Source organism: Glycine max, chromosome 20 (assembly GCF_000004515.6).
Source record: "Glycine max cultivar Williams 82 chromosome 20, Glycine_max_v4.0, whole genome shotgun sequence".
Lineage (NCBI taxonomy): Eukaryota > Viridiplantae > Streptophyta > Magnoliopsida > Fabales > Fabaceae > Glycine > Glycine max.
In genome coordinates this window covers 27,642,821-27,668,614 of record NC_038256.2, presented here as the reverse complement: position 1 = coordinate 27,668,614, position 25,794 = coordinate 27,642,821, and the positions used below count along the sequence as shown (strand labels likewise).

At 33.4% G+C, this 25,794-nt stretch overlaps 1 protein-coding gene across 2 annotated transcripts; it reads right to left on the bottom strand.

Moving 5' to 3' along the window:
* Positions 1-4,337: 4,337 nt before the first annotated feature.
* On the bottom strand, positions 4,338-11,380 carry LOC100806664 (ankyrin repeat domain-containing protein 13C). Of its 2 annotated transcripts, XM_003555663.5 has the most exons (4): positions 10,860-11,380; positions 8,868-10,707; positions 4,789-5,140; positions 4,338-4,697 (listed from the first exon to the last, which is right to left on the bottom strand). In XM_003555663.5, exons 2-3 carry the CDS (start codon positions 10,479-10,481, stop codon positions 4,805-4,807), a joined length of 1,950 nt encoding a protein of 649 aa, XP_003555711.1. In that variant the 5' UTR covers positions 10,482-10,707; positions 10,860-11,380; the 3' UTR covers positions 4,338-4,697; positions 4,789-4,804. The 2 variants fall into 2 exon arrangements, with proteins under 2 accessions (XP_003555711.1, XP_014628301.1); XM_014772815.3 differs by having other exon boundaries at positions 4,338-5,140; positions 10,860-11,379.
* Between the last annotated feature and the right edge of the window lie 14,414 nt (positions 11,381-25,794).

Below are 25,794 nucleotides of genomic sequence, written 5' to 3'. Positions count from 1 at the left end.
ATAGGTACTATCTATAAAAAAATATCAAAGTACAGGCATTGTATAACTTCATTGCATCTGGATGACACCAGAAGATATCACACACAACATCTTCATCCTTTAATCTATGCCAATGAATATACTGATCCCGTTCAAGAAGATTCACTAATTGTTGCATTTCAGTATCACTGCCTCTTATGGAAGAACGATATACATTTCTTGCATTGTATATTTGTTTGATTGTTGTATAACTATTGACATTGTGCTCCTTCAGCTCAATCGAATATTTCTTGGTTTCACCATTGACTTTGTCATATAAGCAATAATTATCTTTTCATCCTTAGTCAAGCGACCAACATATGGATGTCCAACTAATGACTTTGTCATTTCATGATTGTGATTCCCACACATTAACTTCACCATTCATCTTTGGCCTCCAACCACTGGTTTGCCACGAAACTTAAAGGGACACCCACATTTCCTACTGTTAGTATCTATTCTTACAAAATCTCTCTTCCTAGACCTATATTGACCACTTATTTCACAACCAATTAAGACAAATGAAGTCTTTCCTCTCATACCGGTGTTTGTTTTTAACCTCATAATCATCGCCACAAATCCAATTTCATATGCAACAGATCAAGCCCAATGCAGAACAACATCTGGGGTAGCAAACACCTACAATGTGATCCACACAAGTTTAGTCTTTAAGGGACATTCATTTAATTACTTTAATAACAATAAATCATATTAATATATGAGAAATATTGAACGTATTAGAACAATCAACATGATCTTCTTTCACACCAGCTTCATCTTCATTTTGTTCATTCATATCAACTTATTCAGACATTATATTTTCATACATTCATTGATCTTCGTCCATCTTAACAACACATTCAAAAATTTCAATCACATACAAACAACACCTAACCACACCATACATATATCATCACACAAAATCCTAGGTAATTTTTTTACTGCACATAATATTATAAAACATTAAAATTGGTAACCCTATATATTAAAAACCAATAACATCAACTTTTTCTACTTGAAATTAATAACCATATAATAGATAAAAAAATTATAACCTAACCATATGTACTAAAATAAATTATACTATTCAACTTAATTCTAATTCATGAAATTATAACATAAAAAAATAATCAATTTTAGACCACAACAACTCAAATAAATTATACATAAATTATAAGTGTAAATTATTTTACAATTAATACCATTTCCAAAATATAAAAACAAATACTTAAAAATTAATTATCAAACTACACTTATTTAAAAATATTTAAAATAATCATACTATTTACATTTCAAATAAACAAATAATTTGTTTATACACATTAATTTTTATAACAATCATATTAATATGTTTATAATTTAATAAAATTTAAAAATTAAATATTTCTTTTAATTAAAAAATATATAAATTCGTATAAGTCATATGGATTAATCAATCCGTATGAGTTATACAGATTACTTAATTCGTATAACTTATACGTGTGACACCCTCTACCACATACATATGTGTATTAATAATAAAAGGAAAAAATTATAATTAATTAAAAGTTCTTAAAACACATTTAAATAAAATCCTTTCAAAAGGGTAAAAGGCTTACATTCACTTTTTTCGCATCATAATAAAACTTGTCCAAATAAATAATAAAATCATTTCGGCTCAAACAAGGTCGTCCAAAACTTCATGCAATTAATATAAAAACCTATAGCCTAATGTCACATTCCATCATAACATTGTGTTCACACGTCCTCTAGCATGAGGTTCTCCATAGACATTCACCTAATCATCTGCTCCCACGAACACAAAATTCGAGATCATCACATGATCTAAACACAAATAGCCCATGAGGAGTGAGTTATCACATTCTTAACTAATAGAGAGAAACAAGACAACTAGATATACATATCATGTAAATGAGATACAACTTACTTAAACATAGCTCACGTAACATCACATTACAACACAACAGAACACGTCTCATTCATTTTCATATTATTCACGTACTCAAAGATCAAAACACAATATCACTAAATCAATCAATATCAATAATTACACAAGCGCTATGCAACAGATATACTAAGACTCAAGCCTATATGCAATGTGATACCATGTCAGTGAAAAATCACCCTGGAACGCTTAGGAGTACATAACAAGTCATACCACACAATGGGTATGTTAGGTCACTCTCACTAAGTAAAATCATAAGGTGATTAGTCAGGGTCACTCCGTTTTGCGATAATGCTCCAACCATATGGAATTAATATAGGCTTAAAGAAGCACTCAAACCGAGTGTCCTTACCCCCAAGGCCTAGACTCTAAAGAATCCGTTAGGGCCTCACCTTCCTGATTCAAGTCCAACCCCTAAAACAATTTTTTTTACATAAAGACATTGCTGATAAATTATACAATACTCATGACTTCACACTCGTGTTTCAAACACGTTTAACACATTGCGCTACAATTTAACACTGGTTCCTAACAAGGAAACATACACTTTCCCTTTAACACTGCACATAAACACTTTTCTAAGGTAAACACTGGTCGAGCTATTGTATAATTCACAGCTCACAACACAAGTATTATCACATCAAGTGTTCAACACACACTTATTCAAAACCAAATCTCATGTCCACAATTTAACATCTCATAATGTTACAATCCACCATCACATGTTTACGTGTATCTCACAAATTAACACATGTTCAACTTTGTACTTATACTCGATTTCAACAATAATATTATAATTTCAAAGCAACATGTTATTCCATAATTCATCACATATTTAATTTATCACTTATACACAATTTCAATCACAATTTCATGATCCCAATATAACTATTTATCATGTTAATCCTATAAAAAACATAAACAAATTATACAAAAATGTTTCTCAATCCACGGACAGTAAAATCCCTCAAACAATTTCACATAATCATACAACAAAAATTTCAATACAATAAACATTCCAAATTAAATCCTAATTTGATCCCCCTAAGGATTCCTACACATGTTCATTTTAACCCCAATTGTGATAAACTCATCTCTTACCTCTAAATGAACTCACGTGTATTCCGGAAGCAATAGCGGCATCTCTAACGATTCCCTGACATTCTTCAAGCTTTTCCTCTGGTTGCTCTGATAAGGTTTCCAAACGTTAGAGAGTAGGAGAAGAGATTGAAGCTTTCATTCCACTGTTTGCGTGAAATGAGTATTTCTCCCTCCCCAAACATTATTTTACAAATCCCAACTGTGAAGATATGCGGAAATGAATTACAAACTTAGTGTCAAATTTCACAACGATCCAACGGTTAACGAGTCCGGGATCGTAATTTTACTGGAACAAGTTTTAGGTATCTGCTAGAAAGGAGAAGGTTACGATGCGAAGGAAATTTTTATCACCTTTGACATTTTTTCATAATTCCCAACGATGGGAATGTTCGGAAATGAGTTTCGAACCTGGTGCTCAAATTTCACGACGATCCAACGATTAACGAGTCCGAGATCGTTATTTTACTAAGATAGGTTTGAGTGTAAGCGGGAAAAAAAGAGTGTTTTAGGAGGAGGAGAAGGGAGGAAGAGAAAGCGCACACTAAAAACTGACCTAACATGTCTCTATTTATAGTTAGGTACTGTCAGCCTATTATTTACTCTATTTTTCTTTACTTTTATTGTTTTATAAAAAAATCTCTATTTTATTTCCTATCAAATGAATAATAAAATATTTATTTTGTTCCCTTTAAATCATTATTTTAATTAATAAAATTATTTCTCCTTATTTATTTAATTATAAAAAAATCTCAACTTTTTTCTAAAACTACATTTATTTTTAAATAAAAACTTTTTTAATTTATTTACGAAAAATGAAGTGTTACAATACGGATTTACAATCCGTAAGTTATATAAAACTTACGAATTAATGAATCTGTAAGTTTTATATAACTTACAGATTAATGAATTTGTAAGTTTTAATATAACGTACAGATTCTTTATTATGTATTTTACGCAAAAATAAAATAAAAAATAAAAAAAAAACACTGACATACTTCCGATGTATCTTTATTAACAATCAAACCAACCACCGCCACAATCACCACCAACGTACCTCCGTAACACTTTCACGTCAATCGAAGCAACACAATGCACCTCTCACAACAATGAAAAAAATCAGAAGAAACCAAGAAAATGAATGAATGAATGCGTTACCATAAAAAAAGTAACTTAAAAGGAAGAATAAAACATTAAGGGTATTTTTGGAATTAAATTTTATTGTTGGTGCACAAACAATATGGCTGGTGCACCTAGCAACACCCGGTCAATGATAAACGATACCAAATTTCATCAATATCATTGCTGAAATATAATAGAACGTACCATGATAAAGCCCCCAAAGCAAGTAAACAAATTCTTCAGTTTATTTACATGAATAAAATCATGGGAAAGAATTATATAACCAAACAAAGGTGAATTTAAACTGCAATCATGAATATAAAAGTTGCTCGCTGTGATTGCAACTATCCTGAGTTAATGGTTTCTCCACATATATTGAAACACAATCAACAAATTCTTTGGTGTAAAGTTGAAAACTCCAGCAACTATTGCAAGAATCACAATGTGTCTTTTCCTTATGCCACAAGCCCCAAATTGTCAACGCACAACTCCTTGGAGGACCACTCACTCACTCCTACATGAAAGATATAGCCTCAAATTCAATTTCCAGACAAATGGCCCAAGTTCTCTAAATAACCAAAGTACTTCCCAAGTGTAGAGCTTACTTATGAAGTGGGCTAGTCAGTTATGACTTTTTCCTTTCTTTGACTTGTTCTTCTCTTGCATCTTCTTTTTCTTTGCTTCAGCAGTAACCCAAGTATAGTCAGATGGAATTGCAAAAGGGTCTTCAATATTTTCTATCCTACTGCTGGATCCTGGAGCAGATGTACTAGAGCGATAAGGAGCCTTTATCCATTGAAACCAAGACGATGCCGAGAAGTGAGGCACTGCAGGGCTCTCTTGCTCAGCTGCAGATGGGCTTGATGGTGGTGTTGCAAATTCGTCTACTGGCTCTAGTTCTTCAAACTTTGTAAAAGTAACCAATACTCTGATGGTGGGAACCACAGGGATGGCAACCTGGATATACAAGGGGAAATGAATTTAACATCATATACAAGAGAAAGAAAACATGCAAGAAGAAAAAAAAAGCCAAGATAGCAATCCTGTGATTTAAAATAAAGATAAAGAGAAAAAGAGAAAGAAAACATGTAAGAGAAAAAGAAAAGGCAACAAAGATAGTAATCCAGTGATGTAAAATATAGATACAATTAAGTGACAAGCTAGGATTAACATGATAGGGTTTCAGTCCAAAGGAATATCCTTCAATATGACCAGCCTAGCTCTGAGAATCAAAGGACCTACCCATAACCACAAAGATGCATGTAACGAATTCCAAATATTCATTATCATATCAGTCAATACTGAATTCAGGAGTTGAATAGCAAACTTTAAGGCAGTAGTTCATTATTAGTGCTTCTAAAATCTAAACTAACTACAAGTGAAGAAAAGGTCAATAAAAAGATCTCTTAGAATTTGGTCTTATGGCCTAACTCAACCCCACAAGCTCACAAAACCAACTAAAAATAGACAGCTGGGCAATCCTCATCTTATTAAGGCGGGCTGCAATTGAGGCAGCCCCCAAAGAAGTCATAGCTAAGGCGGCCTGCAATTGAAACAGCCCCCAAAGAAGCCATAGCTAAGGCGGACTGCAATTAAGGCCGCTTTCCAACAAGATCTGTGGTCATAGCAACAAAAATATGCAATGATCCACGACCCAATCCAAGTTTTGCGGCTGAATGTTTCTAGTCAAAGAATTAATAACTCAGGACTTCAGTGAACAGGTTTAAATTAGAAGAGGGATTACAATTCCCTTTTCTGAAGAAGCTAGATAAACATAATTCAGTTTTTATTAATTAATGAATCAGTGACCTGATAGGAAAGCACCAGTGACAAGGACAACGAATCAGTTCAGGTCAACCCATCCAGATTAATCAAACCCATGAAACTGAATGAGAATTGTATTCCCAAGGATCATAAGTCTAGAGAGAAGGGAATATGTCTGCTACCACAGTATGTCAAGTTCAGAATGTTTAGAGGGGACTTGAACAACAATTTCCAACGAGTATTCGGATCTGATCATTGACATAAAACAAGTTTGGATCTGTCAACTATAGAATTTCTTTTATAGTGAGCAATTTTGGAAAACTGGAACCAGACCGGCAGGCTCAAGTGGTGATCTAGTGAACTGACCAAATAACAGCTCTGGTTAACATGTTGGATCAGATGCACTAGCAACTTGTTTATGACTTGGCCACATTTTGAAAGAACTGATGTCTTAGCCCATTATGAAAAACCAGAAGAGCCAATGAGAAGAAAAAAAAGAAGGTTGCAGGTAAGAGACAGCCCAAAACAAACCCACTGTCCAAGATTGGTGTTCACTGTTCAGTCCCTCACTGGCACAGCAATAAATGATAAGTTCCTCACCAACCTTCATTCGCTGTTGCCAATCATTTGCCATGCTGATAGTAGGCACCTCATGAGAGCACTTTAGTAGGTAGCCTTTTTGTTGTAAGCATTGAGCACTTTTTGTTGAGAACACTAGCAAGAATCAGTATTGTGTGTGCAACTGCACATGGTTTTTCACTTTTTCTAATCACAAAATCACTAGAGAATCAGTATTTACCGTTTTTTATTGTTTGATGTTTGCAATTCTCCCACTCAACTCAATGACGAGGCAGAGTTTAATAACATTGGTAAGAGAAAAATGATGGAGAGTACACTACAGCTATAAGGATAAAATATCCTCAGAAACACAAATAGCAAAATACACAAAAAAATGAAGAATGCAGTAAAGTTGCCCAATCTATATGCATGTTTGAAATGACAACTTTCTTGAATTTGAACCATAATAATATGCACACAAAACTAGAGGTTGGCCATAAACAAAATCTAATCACAAGGGAAAGATAGACATTCATGTATACAAGCATTAAGGGAAAGCATAAACTTCACATTGCCACACAATTTTAGCTTCCTAGTATTCTGTATATGCTTTAAATCTAGTATCTCATCATCATAATTTTCCCAAAAGTGGGATAAAAGCAGTGCTTAACAAAAACCCAGAGAAAATATTCTTAAAGAAGCAATATGACAATGCAAAAACAAGAATCCAACTGTTTCTAAACTAAAACTGCATTCAACATACATGTTAGAAAATTAGCAGTGTGGTCTATGAGCATGCAACAAGTTGTTTGCATTAACCCTGTTAATTACAGAAATCCAAACAAACTAGAAGAGTACAAACTACAAAGCCCAAGTTGTTCTGTCTTGATTGGTAGAAAACTAAGTAGAATCTAGTAAAACTAGAAGGGTAAATTATGCAGAGTGATAAGATGATAAAGGCAAGGAAAAACCTCTAAGAAAGAAATATCAACAACCTAAAAAACCCTCCCAAAAGCAGATATTACACATTAGTACCACCACCCAAACATAAAGAAATCAGTGGTCTTAAACAATGTGTCCATGCCAGGGTGCATCATGAGTTACATTGAATGTTGGCTTCATAACCAACCAATTATCATTTTAAGCCACATGGATAGAAGATAAGGCATCAAAGCAAAATAAAAACAGCAAGACATAAGATTAACTCAGCAAAGTATCTATATGATGAAGCTTGATCTCTCTGCAGATCAGACAGACATCCCATAAATCTACAACCAAATAGATGTGGACAGTGCGGAGTTGTAAGGTTGGCGTGATGGTTGGGAAGGTGGGTTTAAGGGTTGAAGGGAGAACAGGGGAGAGATTGTGGGTTCGAATCTCCCCTCTAACATTTTAACAAAAACTAACAACTAACATTGACAGATCAAAAACAAAAACAATGTGGACAGTGGAAAGTCTGGAATCAAGTAAAACATGATTTCCTTTGTACCCGAAAAAAAGGGAAAGGAAAAAAAGAAATGCTGAGAAAGTAGTTGTAAGCATACCACCATGAATAGTAAAGTGCTGTAGTTTGTTTGTGTTCCAAACTAATCCTAATTCCCAAGAAAAATAGTATCACAATGCAGTCAACTAATCAAGATACAATAACATTCAAGCTCACTGCTGGGAAATTCAACTGTAAAGTCAAAAGTGTAACGGATAAAAAAAAGTTAAGTGTAAATCATTACTAATTGTCAGAAAAACAATTGATATCTAATTAGCTAGCACAAACATTTTTTATACTTTATAATAATAATAATAATAATAATAATAATAATAATAATAATGAACAGTGACATTTAAGCTACCATAGAGGCAGACATCATCATCAATGCCTATCAGTGCACAAAGAATCACTATCTAATACTTTCATGATGTAGTGAATTTTTTTGATAAACTAGTGCTATTTAGGAAATTAGGTTTTGATTTTGATTCATTTATGATTTGGTTATCAAGTTATCATGTTAGGTTTCCCTTTAAACATAGCTATATAGTGAATATCGACGTGATTTATTTCTAGCTTGGATCTATTGCTGACTCCTATTCTGCCAATCCTTTCACTGCTACTCCGATTTTTCTCCCTTAATCATTTATCCCTCAATTTCCTCCCTTCATTCCCTTTTCCTAACATGTTCACATCCATAGACCAACACATGATGTGCAGCACACAGCAGCATAAGTAGAGTAAAGAAGCAAGTGTAAAATTCTTCCTAGTGAGTGATGCAGAAGAAAATAAAATGGAAGCAAATTAAGAATTTCACATATGCCCAGAATATTCATATCTCTAGTAATAGGTCTTAAATTAAAGATGATGAGCACAGACCTTAACAGGAAAAGTTCCCATTGGAAGTTTCGTTGTAAGGAGTTCTCTTAAACGTCGAATTGCTTTAACTTTGTTTGCAACAATGTCAAGCAATGGCAAGAGTTCTTCAGTTTTTAGTGGAAAGTTTGGGGAAAGCCAAAGAATAGGTCTCAACCCTTTCTTATATTCATTTTCACGATTTCCATCCTTGTGACGACTTCTGCTATCAGAATTTGCAGAAGAAGCTTTGGCATCTTTTCTCCTCCGTGACTCATCACCCTTCACAGCTATCTCAACAGAATGTCTTCCTGGCTTACTCTGATTTCTTGAAGGAGAATCCCCCAATAAATCACTCACCTTTTCTTCTATGCAGAGAGAACTTCTTGGCGGAGCAATCTTCTTTGGAGCTTCAGGTTTAGAATCCTTTTTCCTCCATCCACCAAACCATCCTTTCTTTTCCAGCTTATTTTCTCCACTTTTGTTATAATTTCCTTCTTCAATAGGAATTTCTCTATGTTCATAACAGCTATGACGATGCCCAATGATCACCTCATCACTCTCATTGTTCAAGTCTGTCGAATCCAACCTTAGTGCATCTTCCAATTGCCTTCTTTCATCCTCAGTCAAAATATCATTGAGCTCTTCACTCTCTGTTTCATTTTCATTGCAAGAAGAAAAGAGTTCATCATCTGTCATGGCTCCAGGAACTCCTCTAGATTTTATGCTCACAACTACATTGTGCATATCATAGACCTTAGCTTTCCAAGGCCCTACCATTTCTGTTTTCTCCTGTCGCCTCCAAGTCAACTGAGGCAACAGAACTGCCTGTGTAACATCAATCCCGGGCCTAAATATATTTGTTTTAGACATTGCAACCACTTCTTGCTGAACCTCCTCATCATTTGCTGGAAAGCCAGCATCGTCTAGAGCATTGAGTACCTCCTTTTCCTTGTGTGAGATCATGCAGAGTGACCCAGGTGGGACTTTCCCATCTTCCGAACCATCACCAAGGAAAAGAATGCTCTGATCTGATCTCTGAATTCTGAAACCATCAAAACCAGCCAAAGTCATGTCTGCCCTTAGATTTGCACCCCTCTTCCAAATTTTGTATGTGTCTGAAGGAGCGATCCTTGAGATGAAAGGAATCACAGAACTCTCAAAATGGAATGTAATCTCCATGTAGAAGTCCCTCATCCTCCGCATGGTCCCTACCAAGCGAGGCAACCGTCTGCACCATTTTGCCCAAGCCAGAGGCTGGTAATGCTTAATTATTATCTTGGCAATACCCTCTTCTCTACTGCAAATAGCTTCCTGAAGAGCACTCCACCCTTGCTCATTCTGCAAACTCCAATCTGCCCCAGCAACCATAAGCAACTCGGTGGCCACTTCATCCCCGAATTTCACAGCCAAGTGAAGAGGGGTATCACGGTTAGGCACATCACGCCGGTCAATCACAGCAGCGATGGCATCAGCCTTCTCTTCCTCTAAAATCGAAACCGCTTCAGTGCGAATCTCGGCCGTGCTACGCAGCCGTGGGAGGCCAGCAAGTATCCTCCTGAGTTCACCATGATCCTTCAAAACTAAGGCCTTGTGCACAGGACTATGACCATACTTTGTAGCATCAATTCCCGCCATAACTCAACAGCACAAGGGACACGGCAACAGACCACCAACCCACACTATCAATCACTTGCATAAACACATGCCACCATCAAAGATCAAAACTTTTCCCAATTGGGTATTCCACCCTCCACTTGCCCCAATCCAACCCACCAACCAGCACCCAAACCACAACGTTGGATGCAACAAATGAAACAGGCCCTTGTTCACAATTCCCCTCTAGAACACAGCAAAAGGGTCCCTATAAAAATCAGAAATTAAAAAATACCCATTTGGAATCAGAACTACAAAAGCACAAGAGAAAATTAGAAATCAAAGAAAAGCATCTTGTGGGGTCCCAGATCAAGCATATTTCAAAAGGGGGTGTGGAAGATACTAAGTTAACACACTAACCTTGTTCTTTTATTCTGTGGTTTGCTTTGTCCTATGAATATGATTGCCCAAGAGTTCAGGGATTCATATCATGTGTTACTCACACAACACAACACAAACCCCACCACACCACTCACTACTACCCCTCATGTACCAAACAAAAAGCGCAGATGGCAAAGATTCTAGTGATCCAATCCAGATCAGACAAGCATGAAGAGAACATGCATGTGGTTGCGTGAAACAAAAATTCTAGAATAAAAAAATAACCTTTTAAATATTAAATTCAATTTTGCCTTTTTTTTAATAAAATGGAAAATTACAAAACAACAAGAAGGTGTGAGAAGAGAGAAAATTGGTGAGAGAAAAAGTGAAGAAAAGGATAACAAAGCAAGGGATCAAGGAAAGAGAAAAACCCCACCACAAGAAGCAAAGAAAGGGGAACTTGTTTATGTTGCAAAGGATTAGCTAAAAAGGGATACAAGACCAAAAAGTGAGGACAGTTAGAAAGGAAAAGAAAAACAGTTGCGAGTGAAAGTAAAGAATATCGTCGAGTCAAGGTTTCAAAGATGGTGGGCATGCCTTGTTTTTGTGACACCATCTAAAAGAATTTTCTAATTTCATTTTCTAGCCCACCAAATTAGAAAAGGCTTAATTAATCTCTTATATTAAAACTAAAAGTTTAATTAAATCTATTAATTATTAAAAAGTTCAAACACATTTTTAATTATTTAAAAATATTCAATTAGGTCTCTCAATTGTTAAAAAAGTTAATAAAATCTTTTAATTATTTTTAAAAAGTTCAATTATGTCCCTCAATTATAAAATTTTTTAATCAAGTTATTTAATTGGATTCCTAAATTATTAAAAGTCCAATCAAAATTTCTATATTTTATTATACAAAGGACCTAATTGTAGTATTTTAAATAATTAAATGACCTAATTGAACTTTTAAATAATTGAAAGAGGTAATTGAAGTGTTTAAAATAATTAAGGGACTTAATTGAAATTTTTAATAATTAAGGGACTCAATTGAACTTTTAATTATAATTAATGGACCAATTGTATAATTAAGTCATAATACAACTAACTTTTTCTTTAAAAGAATTTGTAAAATATATCAATAGCATAATTCTTTTTTTGTATATTTAATCAATTATAAATTATGATATAGTTAAAGAAATTGTTGATTTTATAATAACCCGTTTAAGAGTTTAATTAAAAGAGTTTCATGGCAATAAACCAATAGTTTAAAACAATTTTATATAGTCATTCAATAATGTAACTTTTAAAGTAATTTTATAAAAGTTAATAAACTTACACATAATAGTTTGTGACTAGTTGATAGGGTAAGTATATAATGTTCTTTTCTCTAGTTAGAATGTATTGAATAGTATAATATTTTTATTTTGTCATTCAATCATAAATTATTATATGTGGTAAACAAATAATGTTTTTATATTAATACTTTAAAAGTTATATACAATAATAGTTTTATTGATTGGTAGTATAAATTGTTTACATTGATGATATATATATATATATATAATGAGGTTAATAAGTATATATTATCAATATAAATACCTACTTTGTCGATTAATAAGAAATTATTCACTAAAGCTAGTCTAATGATGGGACTTAAGAATTTTTTTTAACATGATATTGGTACGAAATAATTCTCATAGGAAATAGTGACTAATCTTGATTGAGAACTGAATCCACACAAGTTGGTATTTCCTTTTCAATACAATTTTTCCATACTCAAGGACATTAAAAAAAATTACAGTCAAATATGTTTGGGGTCCATGTAAAATTTGAAAAGTATTAATTTCGTCATCATAAAATTTTTTGTATTAAAGAAGAGATAACAGAGAAATGAACAAGGGGAGAAAATCAATTCCACTAACCTAGAGATTCAATGCTCGCAACTCTATATTTATAGACTAGTTAGTTAGGACAACTAACTAACTTTAACTAACTAAGCAAACTTAACTCAAGTAAACTAATTACCTATGACTACAGTTGAATAACTACATATCCTTTACAATACTCCAATACCCCCTTCAAACTCAGGGTGGTTGAGACTTAGGAGAAGGATCAATCACATTGAATTTTCCCTTTGGAAACTAAAACTTGGTTGGAGAGAGGGGTTTGGTTAAAGCATCAACCCTTTGATCAAGGCCAAGAATACGATGTATAATCAATTACTTAGTTAGAACTCTTTCTCTGACAAAAAAGACATCAATTTCCATGTGTTATGTCCTTGTATGGAGCATAGGATATTAGTCCAATGTGCGCTACAACACTTTGGTTATCACAAAACACCACTAGTGTTTTAAAAGGAACACCTAACTCATACAAGATAGTTTGAATCCATAAAATCTTTGTTGTTACTTGTGCTAAACTTTGATATTTTGCTTCAGTACTTGATATGGCTACCACTTGTGCATAAACAAAGGTGTCAAACAACTTGAACCTTTGCATAGTGAGTAAGATTCAGATTTTACTAGAGTGACTCGAAGTCTTGAACTCTATCTCCAACATCAATCCACACACAACCTTTTCATAGGTGTATTCTATAAAGCCCGTGCGTTAAATGCCATGCACGTCTATCCCAGTATAGTGAACGCTCTAGAAATTTTTGCCCAAAATTTCATATGAAGCGGCCCCTACTTTCACATTCACATAGGTGAGTCTATCAAGAGTACTCATGTAGCCTAGGTACTCCACTCAACATAGAGTATAGATCTCATTAAGAATTAAGAATTTTTTCATAACTCATCCTCTTGTTACTTCAGGAATCATGCTGCTTTCACTTATAACAACATGTTCATCTCATATCACTTCATAACTTGTTATTACCCATTGAACCTAGTTCTTGGGATCTCCAGTCATTTAGGTCGGGTTACCATCATGAATGATCATCGTAGTAAGGACAATAGTCTCATTCTTTTAGAAGTGTTATGGACTTTCTCTCTAGCTAATCCTTTCATCAAAGGATCTGCTAAATTATCACCAGTGCGTACGCTATCCACTCTAACAGCTCCTGTTGAGAGTAATTCTCTAACAATGTTGTGCTTACAACGTATCTGTCATTTCTTACCATTGTATTAACGGTTCTCAATTTTTGCAATAGTCACGGTACTATCGCAATGGATCAACACAATTGGTATCGGTCTTTCCCATAAAGGAATCTCTACAAGTAAGCTTCTCAGCCAACTTGCTTCCTCACTAGCAGTTGCTAGTGCTATCATCTCAGATTCCATAGTGGACTGAGCTAAGATAGTCTGTTTCTTTGACTTCTAAGAAACAACCCCACCAGTTATGCTAAATATATAGTCGCTGGTTGCTTTGGAATCATTTGAAAGAGTGTTACAATCTGCATCGTTGTATCCTTCAAGTACAACGGGAAACCTTTTATAATGTAATCCAAGGTTTATGATTCTTTTAAGGTACCTCATTACCCTTTCAATAGTGTGCCAATGCTCCATACTAGGTCTACTAGTAAACCTGCATAGTAATCCCACAACATAGGCTATGTTGGGTCTAGTACAATCAGTGGCATACCTAAGGCTACCAATGATACTTGCGTACTCAGTTTGTCGTATACCTTCACCAGTGTTCTTAAACAGTTTTACACTTGGATCATATGGTGTACTAGCAAGTTTACAGTCAAAGTAGTCATATTTCTTTAAGATCTTCTCAATGTAGTGAGATTGATCCAGAGAAATTCCCTCTTTTGACCTGGTAATCTTAATACCAAGGATTACACTTGCTTCTCCGAGGTCTTTCATATCAAAGTTGTTACACAACAATGATTTCACATCGTTCACTACATGAATATTTGAACCAAATATGAGAAGGTCATCGACATATACACATATGATAGTGCAAATATTATTTACAGATTTGTAGTAAATGCATTTGTCACTTTCATTCACCTTAAACCCATTTGAGACTATTAAGTTATCAAACTTTTCATGCCACTGCTTAGGTGCTTGTTTTAGACCATACAAAGATTTATCTAACTTGTAGACTTTATCTTCTTGTCCATGAATCACAAACCCTTCAGGTTGCTCCATATAGATTTCCTCTTCCAATTCACCATTTAAAAAAGCAGTTTTAACATCCATTTGGTGTATCACTAGACTATGAATAGCAGCAAGAGATATTAGCACCTGAATAGATGTTATTCTAGTGATTGGTGAAAAGGTGTCAAAGATGTAGAAGCAAATGACTTTGGTGTTTTGATGATGATCATGATGATTTGATGCAAATGATGCAAATGCGCTTTTCAAGTTTAAATTCAAGACAATGATTCAAGAATACAAGCCACAACATCAAGATGATCACTAGTATGTCAGGAATGGAATTCCTATTTGATATAGCAAAAGGTTTGGCCAAGTAATTTAAGTTAAAAAGTGTTTTTCAAGAGATTTACTCTCTGGTAATCGATTACCAGAGGATGTAATCGATTACCAGTGGCCAAAAATGATTTACAACAGCTACTAAATATTTGAATTCAAATTTTAGACTGTGTAATCGATTACACAATATTGGTAATCGATTACCAGCAGTTAATAAACGTTTTAATTCAAATTTTTAAACCTGTAATCGATTACACAAATCCTGTAATCGATTACCGAAGGAGATTTTCAGAAAATAACTTCCAAGAGTCACATCTATTCAAATGGTTTATGAATGACCATTAAAGGTCTATTTATATGTGACTTGGAAACACGAATTGTGAGATAGTTTTCATTGCCCAAAAAGTTTTATCCTCTCAAAAGATTAAGAGAGTTTTTCTTAATTGAAATGTCTTATCCTCTCAAAGATTCCTTGGTCAAACACTTGCATATTCAATAAGGAATTGTGATTGATCTTCATTGTACAATCTATCTCTTTCAAGAGAGATTTCTTCTTCTCTTCTTCTTACTTCTAAAAAGGGATTAAGAGACCGAGGGTCTCTTGTTGTAAAAGAATTCTGAACACAAAGGAAGGATTGTCCTTGTGTATTCAGAACTTGTAAAAGGATTTTACAAGAGAGTGAAAATTCTCAAGTGGGTTACTTGAGGACTGGACGTAGGCACGGGAAGTGGTCGAACCAGTATAAATCAAATTTGCATTTCTCTCTTCCCTTAAACTTCTTTTATTTATTACTATTTATCTTTGGCTTGAAAGAAGTTTATTTTGAATTGTCTTTTGAGTAATTCATGTTAAGGGTGCATTGTTAATCTAAAAAGAGAGAGTAAAATTTTAATTGGGGAATAGTTCTTGTTATCTTAATTCAACTCCCCCCCCCCCCCCCTTTCTTAAGATAACTGAGACCATTTGTCTAACAGAAGAAATCCACATTCTCTCTTTGCCTAAAACCCTTGGCTACAAGGCGAGCCTTGTATTTATCCATAGTACCATTAGGTTTTAGTTTCTTTTTCAAGATCCATTTACAACCAATTGGTTTGCAACCAGGAGGCAAGTCTACTAAATGCCAGGTCTTGTTAGATTCTAAAGAATCCATCTCATCATTAATGGCTTCTTGCCACAAGTCAGCATCCAAAGAAGACAAAGCTTCTTGGAGGTTTGATGGATCCTCCTCTAATGTATAGGCCATATAATCGGGCCCATAGTCTTTAGCAATTCTTGCTCTCTTACCTCTTCGATGCTCTATTTCTGGTTCTGGTTGTGCAAGATTTTCACTACTAATAGCAGGAAGATGACTGGATGAAGTACCCCCACTATTCCTTAATTTAAAAGGAAATTTATTTTCATAAAAATCAGCATCATTTGACTCTATGATCACTTTTGCGTTTAGGTCATAAAACCTATACGCTTTGCTATTAATAGCATAACCAATGAACACACATTCATAGGCTCTACTTGCGAGTTTAACCCTTTTGGGGTCTGGGATCCTTACATAGGCCAGACATCCCCAAGTTCTCAAATAGGACAAATTTGTTTGTCTTTTCTTTAATATCTCATAGGGAGATGTCTTGCTTTTTGATTTGGGGATTCTATTTAGCACATGACAAACAGTTAATAAAATTCTGCCTTACCAAAAAGATGTTGCACTTGAACTCAACATAGTAGCTACAACTAATTCTGTAAAAGTTTTGTTCTTTCTTTCAGCTTTACCGTTCATTTCAGGTGAATATGGAGCAGTCGTCTCATGTATGATTCCATGCAAGTTATAAAACTCATTAAACAAACTAGAATCATACTTTGTGCCTTATCACTTCGAAGTTTCTTAATTTTCTTATTGAATTGATTTTCAATTTCTGTTACATATAACTTAAACATGTCAAGTGCTTCACTTTTATTTTTCATAAGATATACATATGTATAATCAGAGCAGTCATCAATAAAAGTGATAAAACATCATTTTCCATTTCTGGTCAATGTTCCATCAAATTCACATATATCATAATGTATTAAATCCAATGGCTCGGATTCTTTAACTACTGATTTATGTGATTTCTTAGTTATTTTAGATTGACTGCAAAAAACACATTTTTCAAAGTGATTTGAAGATAGATTTGGAATAAAACCTAAGTTACTCATGTTAAATATGCAACGACTATTTATATGACAAAGTCTAGAATGCCAGATATTAAAATCACACAGTAAGCAGAAGGAGAAACTTTATTAATATCAAGATTCAATTTGAACATGCCATCAGTGGCGTACCCTTTCCCTACAAATATCCCATTCTTGGTCAAAGTAAATAAATCTGCACCTATGGTCTGAGTAAACCCAGCCTTGTGTAAAAGAAAACCAGAAACCAGATTCTTTCTCATCTCTGGAGTATGCATCACATCTTTGAGGATCAAAGTCTTTCCAGAGGTAAACTTCAGTTCAACATCTCCAGTTCCAGCAACAGTAGTGGTGTGGGAATCACCCAGCAACACTTTCTTATTTTCAACATTCGTGTATGTTTTAAACATAGCACGATCATAGTAGACATTGCGGGAGGTGCTAGTGTCTACCCACCATCCATCTGATCCTCCAATCATATTGATCTCAGTTATCACAGCTATGTATGACTCTTGAGTCATGTTAGCCTGGGGAGCACCTGTCATTGAAGAATTTCTGCATTTACGTGCCATATGTCCTGGTTTGCCACAATTGTAGTAGAGGAATGGCTCACCAGGATTATTCTTGGTAGGTGGATGTTGTCTTGCATGTTGGACCCTTGGGGGTTCTTGTTGCGGTTGGAGGTATTGTTCACATTGTGGCTCTGATTCTTAAAGTTTTTGCCAATAGGCTTCAGAACTGCACCTGTGTTCTTCCTTTTAGTGTTGTTGTGAGACACAACCAACACTTCATCTTTCTGATCTTGTCTGCGTGCCTCTTCCTCAATGCACAGACGTGTGATCAGAGACTCCAAAGATAATTCTTTGGTCTTGTGTCTGAGAAGGTGTTTGAAATCCTTCCAGCCAGGAGACAGCTTGTTTATGATGACAACAACCTGAAATTGCTCATCCAAAGCCATACCCTCTGATATGATATCATGAGCAATTTTCTGTATCTCATGGGATTGAGACTCTACTGATTTATCATCAGTCATTTGATACTTGAGGTAGCGGCTAACAACATACTTTTTAGTCCCAACTTCCTCAATATCATACTTCTTTTCCAGAGCCAGCCAAACTAATTTGGCAGACTTATATGTGCTATAATAATCATAGAGATCATCAGCTAACCTATTCAGAATGAAATTCTTGCATAGGTAATCATTTTCATTCCAGAGAGCTAATTCCATAGTCATTTTATCCTTCACTTCCTTCTCAGCATCTTCAGGTACCATTGGAATATCAGTGTTCAAACCATAGGCAACTTTCCTTATAGTTAAAGAAAACATTATCTTTTGTTGCCAACGTTTGAAATGATACCCTTCAAACCTAAAAGGTTTGTTGAGGTCATTGTTGTTTGAGCCAGTAATATCTACGGTAGTCATGGCAAAACCGAATTCGTCTTAAAATTGTTGTAAAAATAATTTATGGCAAACCGAAATAATTATTGGTTGAGTCGCGAACAATGTCGTTTTCTTTAAGACGTTTCGTGACACTGCCAAAAATTGTGCAAGCAGACTATTAACCACGAAGTCCCCAGGATAAAACAGCTCATATCACTGTATAAGATTTTCACTGCAATGAGGGAACCTTTCTAGAATTACACCCTCTTCTATGACTTGAAAAGTCACTCTAAAGCCACCCGAAAATATGACTTGAAAAGTCACTGTAATAGTCAACCGAAAAATATGACTTGAAAAGTCACTCTAATAGCCAGCCAAAAATTTAGTGCGACAGAAAGAAAGAGGGAGAAGTTTGTCGGAAATGCATCGGCTGAAATATGGGAGGGAGAAAGAAAAGTTAAGGAAATGCTTCTCAACTGGGACAAGAAAAAAATGAAGAAACGGGCTCTATATATATAGGGAGTGAAACACTATTCAAGTATTTACTCTGAGCGATGTGGGACTTGAAGTTTTTTTTTTTTTCTTTTTCAAACTTTCACCAATTGTCTCATTTGTTCTAACATAAACAAATCAGTATATGGAAATCTGATTTCATTAAACACAACATCTTTGGAAATAAACATTCTTCCTAAAGATGAAAGACACTTGCAACCTTTGTGAGAAGTAGAGTATACTAGAAAGAGACATTTTTGTGACCTGTAATCAAATTTATGCTTGTTATAAGGTCTAAGAAAAGGAAAATAGACATAACCAAAAATCTTTAAAACAGTATAATCAAGTGGTTGTTTAAAAAGCATAGTATATGGTACATCAAAATTAAGGAAGGATGATGGTAATCTGTTTACTAGAAACACAATTGTAGTGAACACATAGTCCCAAAATTTAAGAGGTAAAGATGCATGTTTCAGAAGAATAAGACCAAACTCAGCTATATGTCTATGTTTCCTTTCCTACCACTCCATTTTGGTGATGAGTGAGTGGACATATCAATATATGGGTTATGCCAAGTTTAGCTAAAAAAGGGGCAAGAGGTTTGAACTCTCCTCCCCAATCAATTTGAAGACATTTAATTTTGGAATTAAACTAAAGTTCTACCATGGCTTTGAACTGTTGAAATGTTTCTTATTTTCTCTTTATGCGATAAATCCAAGTATACTTTGAAAAGGCATCAAAAAATGCTATGTAATATAAGTAGTCATTGGTTGAAGTAACATGAGAGGGACCCCAAATATCACTACAAATTAACTCTAAAGGAGTAGAATAAACAATATTGGACAAAGAAGAAGGAAGTCTATGAGACTTTCCTACACAACAAGATGCACATAAATCAACAACATTTTTATTGGATAGAGGTAAATTACATTGTTGTAGTACACGTTTCATTACATGGAAATTTGGATGACCAAGTCTAGCATGCCATAGGTTTTTGGTCTTAGTCTCCATAGAGACAACAAAATCAATACAAGTAGGAAAAACAAAATTAGAATTAGAAACAAAACAAGAAGTTGATGATTTGACTAGTAAGCTTTGTAGTTTTAATTGAAGAGTCCATCAAGTCCAACAGGGCCTTGAAGTAAGATCTCATTGGAAATCTGAGATTTAACAACACAAAAATGTGAGTAAAATTCAAAATAAACTTGATTATCTTTAGAAAATTTACTTACACTCGTAAGATATTTAGTAATAGAAGACACATGTAAAAGCTGGTTAAGAGACATTAGAATTATGTGGAGAAATGAAATGAGATGAACCACTGGATTGAATGTTCAAACCTTGACCATTACTAATGAAAATTTGGTTAGGACCTTTAAAAGGAGCTAATTGTTGAATATTTTGGGATTCCCCAATGACATGAAAGGATGCTCCAAAATGAGGGATCCAATTGAAATTGTTGGATTAAGAGTCAGTGTTTGTCAACATAGCACTAGGTGGACGAGAGGTGGAGATTTTGTAGCTATTAAGGAAAGGGATTGTTTGATTCTGCCATTGTTTATCCCTTTAATCGAACTCTGGATACCATAATAGAAAAGATAACAGAAATGAACAGGGGAGAAAATCAGTTTCATTAACCCAAAGATTCAATGCTTATCGTTCTATATATATAGACTAGTTAGTTAGGACAACTAACTAATTCTAACTAACTGAGAAACTAACTCTAACTAACTAAACAAACTTAACTTAGGTAAACTAACTACCTAGACTATAGTTGAATAATTGCATATCCTTTACAATACTCCAATACATAATAATTTAATTTGATTTTTGTAAAAATAAAACATATTTTTGTTGGTTCTCAATAGTAACTTTCTTAACGTAACTTAATTACTTTCTCTCTCTACCTTCTCAAGCATACCTAGAAGACACCAAAATTCAATGTTGCTTCATCTTTTCCCTAATCTCATTAGAAAGTGCAAGAAAATCACTCAATAAGGAAAAACTTTTAGGTGTGTTTAACAGCTAAAAATTGCTTAATTTATTTTGGAGCTTTTAACCTCCATAAATTGTTTAATTCATTTGTAATCAAATTATACGTGTAAGATTGTTAGTCATGTCAGTCAAAATATGTTTTATTTTTAAAAAGATCAAATTAATATGGAAATTTTTATGAAGACAAAATTAATACTTTTCATATTTTACTAGAATCCTAAAAATATTTTTTTAAAAAATTAAATTTGATCTCTATTGTCTTTATTATAAAAAAAATTACAAAAATTAATAAACTTGTCGTATAAGACCATTTATTATTAGATGATATGATAGTACCACCTAATATTTAAATTAAACTCTTTTTAAGGACTTGAAAAAGAGAGGATATTTTGAAATTAGAGTACCGTATAAATTTAATTTTAGTGCTGCTGATTATATTTCAATTTAATGGATTTTTTTTTTGTCATTTCTTCATAGATTGAGGGGAAACGATGTAAAGAAAAAGGAATGGAGCTTTGTAACTTTTGCTGATGAAGTTTCGTGAAAAATGATTTTGGAAGAGAAGAAATAGTGAGGAAAAATCCGCTAGAGAAGGAAAGGATCCATTGGATAAGAGAAACGATGGGAAAAGGCAGCAAGCATGTAAGCCACAAAAGAAGGAACCTGCTTTCCTATTTCCTTTTCATTTTTACTGTTAATTGCTGTTTGAGATTTTACTCTACCCAGATTATTTGATCATTGATTAATTATGTCCCCCATTTTATTTGACAGAATATTCTACGGATATATTGCTATGAATCAATTCTAAGGCACAGTAGACACACTTTTTTCTTCATAAATTTAAATTAAATTTATATTATATCATGTTTACAATTATAATTCAGTTATCACTAACTGCAACTTATTTGTGGTCGATTCGTTGTCAATCAAATGGTTGTATACACTGTTAATAACCAGTATAGGAAAATTAAGTTATCCTGGCTTCTGAAAATTTTCAGCAAGTAATATTCATTCTTTTTATTTCCTTCAAGTATTAAACTTTGATCTAAAGTCTAATTTTATTGATTAAATAGGTTATATGAGTTGTAGTAATCCTCAGTAGCTGACAAAGTAATAAACTTAGAGTATCAGTAACATATAATTATTTAATATGGTATTGTGGAGCTTTAGAGATCTAACGTGGAAATAAACATGATTTTTTTTAACATAATGCTTCACCAACAATAGTTGATTTAACAAATAAGTATTATCTCTTATCCTTTTTATAAAACCAAATGATAATGTAAAATATATCATTACTAATTTCTTTCAAAAAGACCGAAGGTCAGTAAAATACTAATTTGGTTTGCAATATTAAAAGTAGCTAGACAAGATAACAACTATACCAAATTAGTAATATAAAACATAGTTGTAAAAACTAACTAGGACCAACCGGTTTGATAAGTTGGTCAAGAATTAATGGTATAATAAGTTTGAATCACTTATTGGATTGGATATGTCATTGACTCAATAGAAACTCGTTTGACCTAGTTGATTATGTGGTCAAATTGGTGAACCAATCTAATCAAGTCATTAAAAGTGTTAGTCCAACCCAGCACAAGACAAGATCAAGTTGAGTCAAATTTTTTTTTTTCATAATTAAGACTAAATTGTAATATGACTCACTCAATTCGTGAGTTCAAGTTAGATTGACACATTTAACCATTTAAACTAAAAAAAATAGTATACTAATAAAATAAAAATTACCTTGACAATTTGGTGTATTTAAGAATTTAATATTGTTGAACTTAGTATGGCTAATGTTTGGACAATTGGATGGTTGAATTTCATTTTTTGACTTCAATATTTTCAAACTTTTGAATAATATTTATGTATTTTAGATGCTTGAATGATTGTTTGAGATATTCGACTATTATTTGTATTTAAATTTGAATCATTTTAATTAATAAATGTCTTTGATAAAAAGAATTACTTTTTTAAATAAAAAATCAAAGAAAAATATTTTTTATTTTTATTTTTTATTATTTTTTAAAATTTAATAAGTCAATCCACCTATCCAACCAACCCCTAGAGGACTAAACCGGGTTGGCTGACCTCTTTAATGCTCAACATGTGGTGAGTGTAACACCCCATTTCATTAGACATATCTCACACAATTAATTTTATTTATTTTAGTTATAATAAAATTGAGTGTAAATTTTTCATGATTAAGAAAAATATTTATTAAAATTATTTTGAATACATAAAATAATATTACATGAAGAACCATGATCTTTTTATAATCAAACATCAGTTTATGATACTAAAATAAATAGATAGTATGACAAATATAGGAAAACAATGAAATAGATATGACAGACAAGTTAATAGATATACAAATAAAAATATATCACAGATAGATAAATCATTGCAACAAATAATATTTTCATGAAAAAATGTATATACACTTCAAATATCTATTGTAAAATAATTAGTAAAATATTATGAAATTATAAAGCACTTAAATTTGTTACTTAATCAATTCTTATAAATTCTAAATATTCATCTACCGATACCTAATAAGTATCAATATTATGTATTTAGTGTATAACTAAAATAAATTTAGTCATCTTTTATTTTAATATAGAACGTGTAGATTTTTAAAAAGATATCCTTTTTTCGTTTTGATTAAGATTAAATGCTTTAGAAGTTTTGGTAGGAATATTGTTAAGTTTCTTCCCTTTAAAAAAAACTCTAAGAGTGTGTTTAGATTAGGGAAATTGAAATTCTTTTATTTTCCAAATTTTGTGTTTGAAATAAAAAAATTAAAATTGTGAGGGTATAAGAAAATGAATGCAAAGAGAAGAGAAGATATGATTGATGTGCTTTCAAACAGAAAAAAAATATTGATGCGGCATAAGGAGTAGTAGGAGAACTGGAACATGACGGCGTACACCATCACACCCTATGTCCCTACTAAAACATTCAGTCAAAGACGCAAGTCATGGCCCAGGTTCTCTGTGCAGGAAATTAAAATTTTTGTTTAAAATTAAACATACTCTAAAGTCATTTTATTGAAACTTTGGAATTGCTATATGAAATTCTAGCATACAAAAACCTTGTGATTTTTTAGTTTAATTCACTTAGTTATTTAAAACTTGTAACAAAATTGAAATTTAGAGTAGGTAAGGGAAAAAACTTAGCAATATTCAATTTAATATAGACATGTTTGTAATTATAAACTGTTTCAGCCCTTTTTATTCAATGTGGGACTGTGGTGGTACTCCAATAATCCTCCCGAAACAAAGGATCATGGTTAATTGTTAGTATTCAGGCTCCTGACGATGATGCTAATGAAGAAGCCCACAGCACCACCACGACTGATAATGCTCCCGCGAGACCCACACGTGCAGTAACTAGACCTGCATACTTGCGAGATTACGTCAGCTAGATACCCACTCACGCATTGTGCACGTTAAGTGCCAATCATTAGCACGTGTAGTCAATAATCTGTTAAAGCTGTTAGGGTTTGTTAGATTTCCGATTTCCGTTATGGCAGTTATGCGCTTGTATCTCTCAGTAATATATAAGTTACTGAGTATCCTCATGAAATAATAAGAACAAGCACTTGAGTAGTTATCTTTAGGAGGACCCTACCTCGAATAAGTGAACCTTTTCACTTTCTTCCTCATCTCGACCTTCCCTCTCGTCTCCCCTAGCTCTGCCGTGACCCTAACATTAATCCTTGGGTTTGCGCGTGAGTGTGATTTCTCTCAATCATAAAATTCTGATTGTTATTGCTAACACAAACTAAATGACAAGAGTACTAACATAAACTTTAATATGTTTGGTTGCATGATCCCAACATAGACCAGTCTAATCAAGAAGCTTGAGTCCCATTTTCCTCACAAAATTTTCTATCCATTCACTCTCGAAAACGTAAGACTTCTGTGTTCTTTTGCCCCATTTGTTAAGAAGGACAATGGAAATGTCTCTGGTGTCTTCATTCCACATCTCAAGTGTTCATGGCATGTATCCTGGTGAGAATGCATAGGTCTCACGACATGTAGCAGTAGGCAGCAAAATTATCCTTCAGCACTAGAAGTTGAATTTTCACATTAGATTTTACCAAAACTTTTTTGATTGTCCATGGGTCTTCATGTGGCTATTGCAGCATTGTAGGAACATTCTGTTGCTCCTCCTTTGTGTTAGAAAAATTAAAATTAAATAAAAGAAATAAATGAGAAAAAAAATGCAAAGTCTTAAACTAAATAAGAAAGCAATAATAACAAAATAACTTCAGTTGACAGAACATGAATCAACAATGTAATATATTATACAATGAGCACAAAGAAAAATAATTTAAGGGAAAAATTTTTGGAGCGCAAAAACAACGCTATTCTTAAAGAGAAAACGTTCTCACTGCACTGGTAGGAAAAGAATAATGCTCTTACTCTCAGAAATAATTTTTTTATAAGAAAGGAAAAGACAAAATTTAGAGAGGAAGAAAGCATATTATTTTTTTATGCTTGTGGGGTTTTCTAGAGAGGAGGAAAGATATATATATATATATATATATAG

Bases quoted from the DNA above. Each gene is read 5' to 3' on its own strand.
- LOC100806664 (XM_003555663.5), bottom strand. From the start codon at position 10,481: ATGGCGGGAATTGATGCTACAAAGTATGGTCATAGTCCTGTGCACAAG. The intron at 5,141-8,867 runs GTCTGTGCTCAT...TTGTATATCCAG, and splicing joins TGGGAACTTTTCCTGTTAAG to GTTGCCATCCCTGTGGTTCC.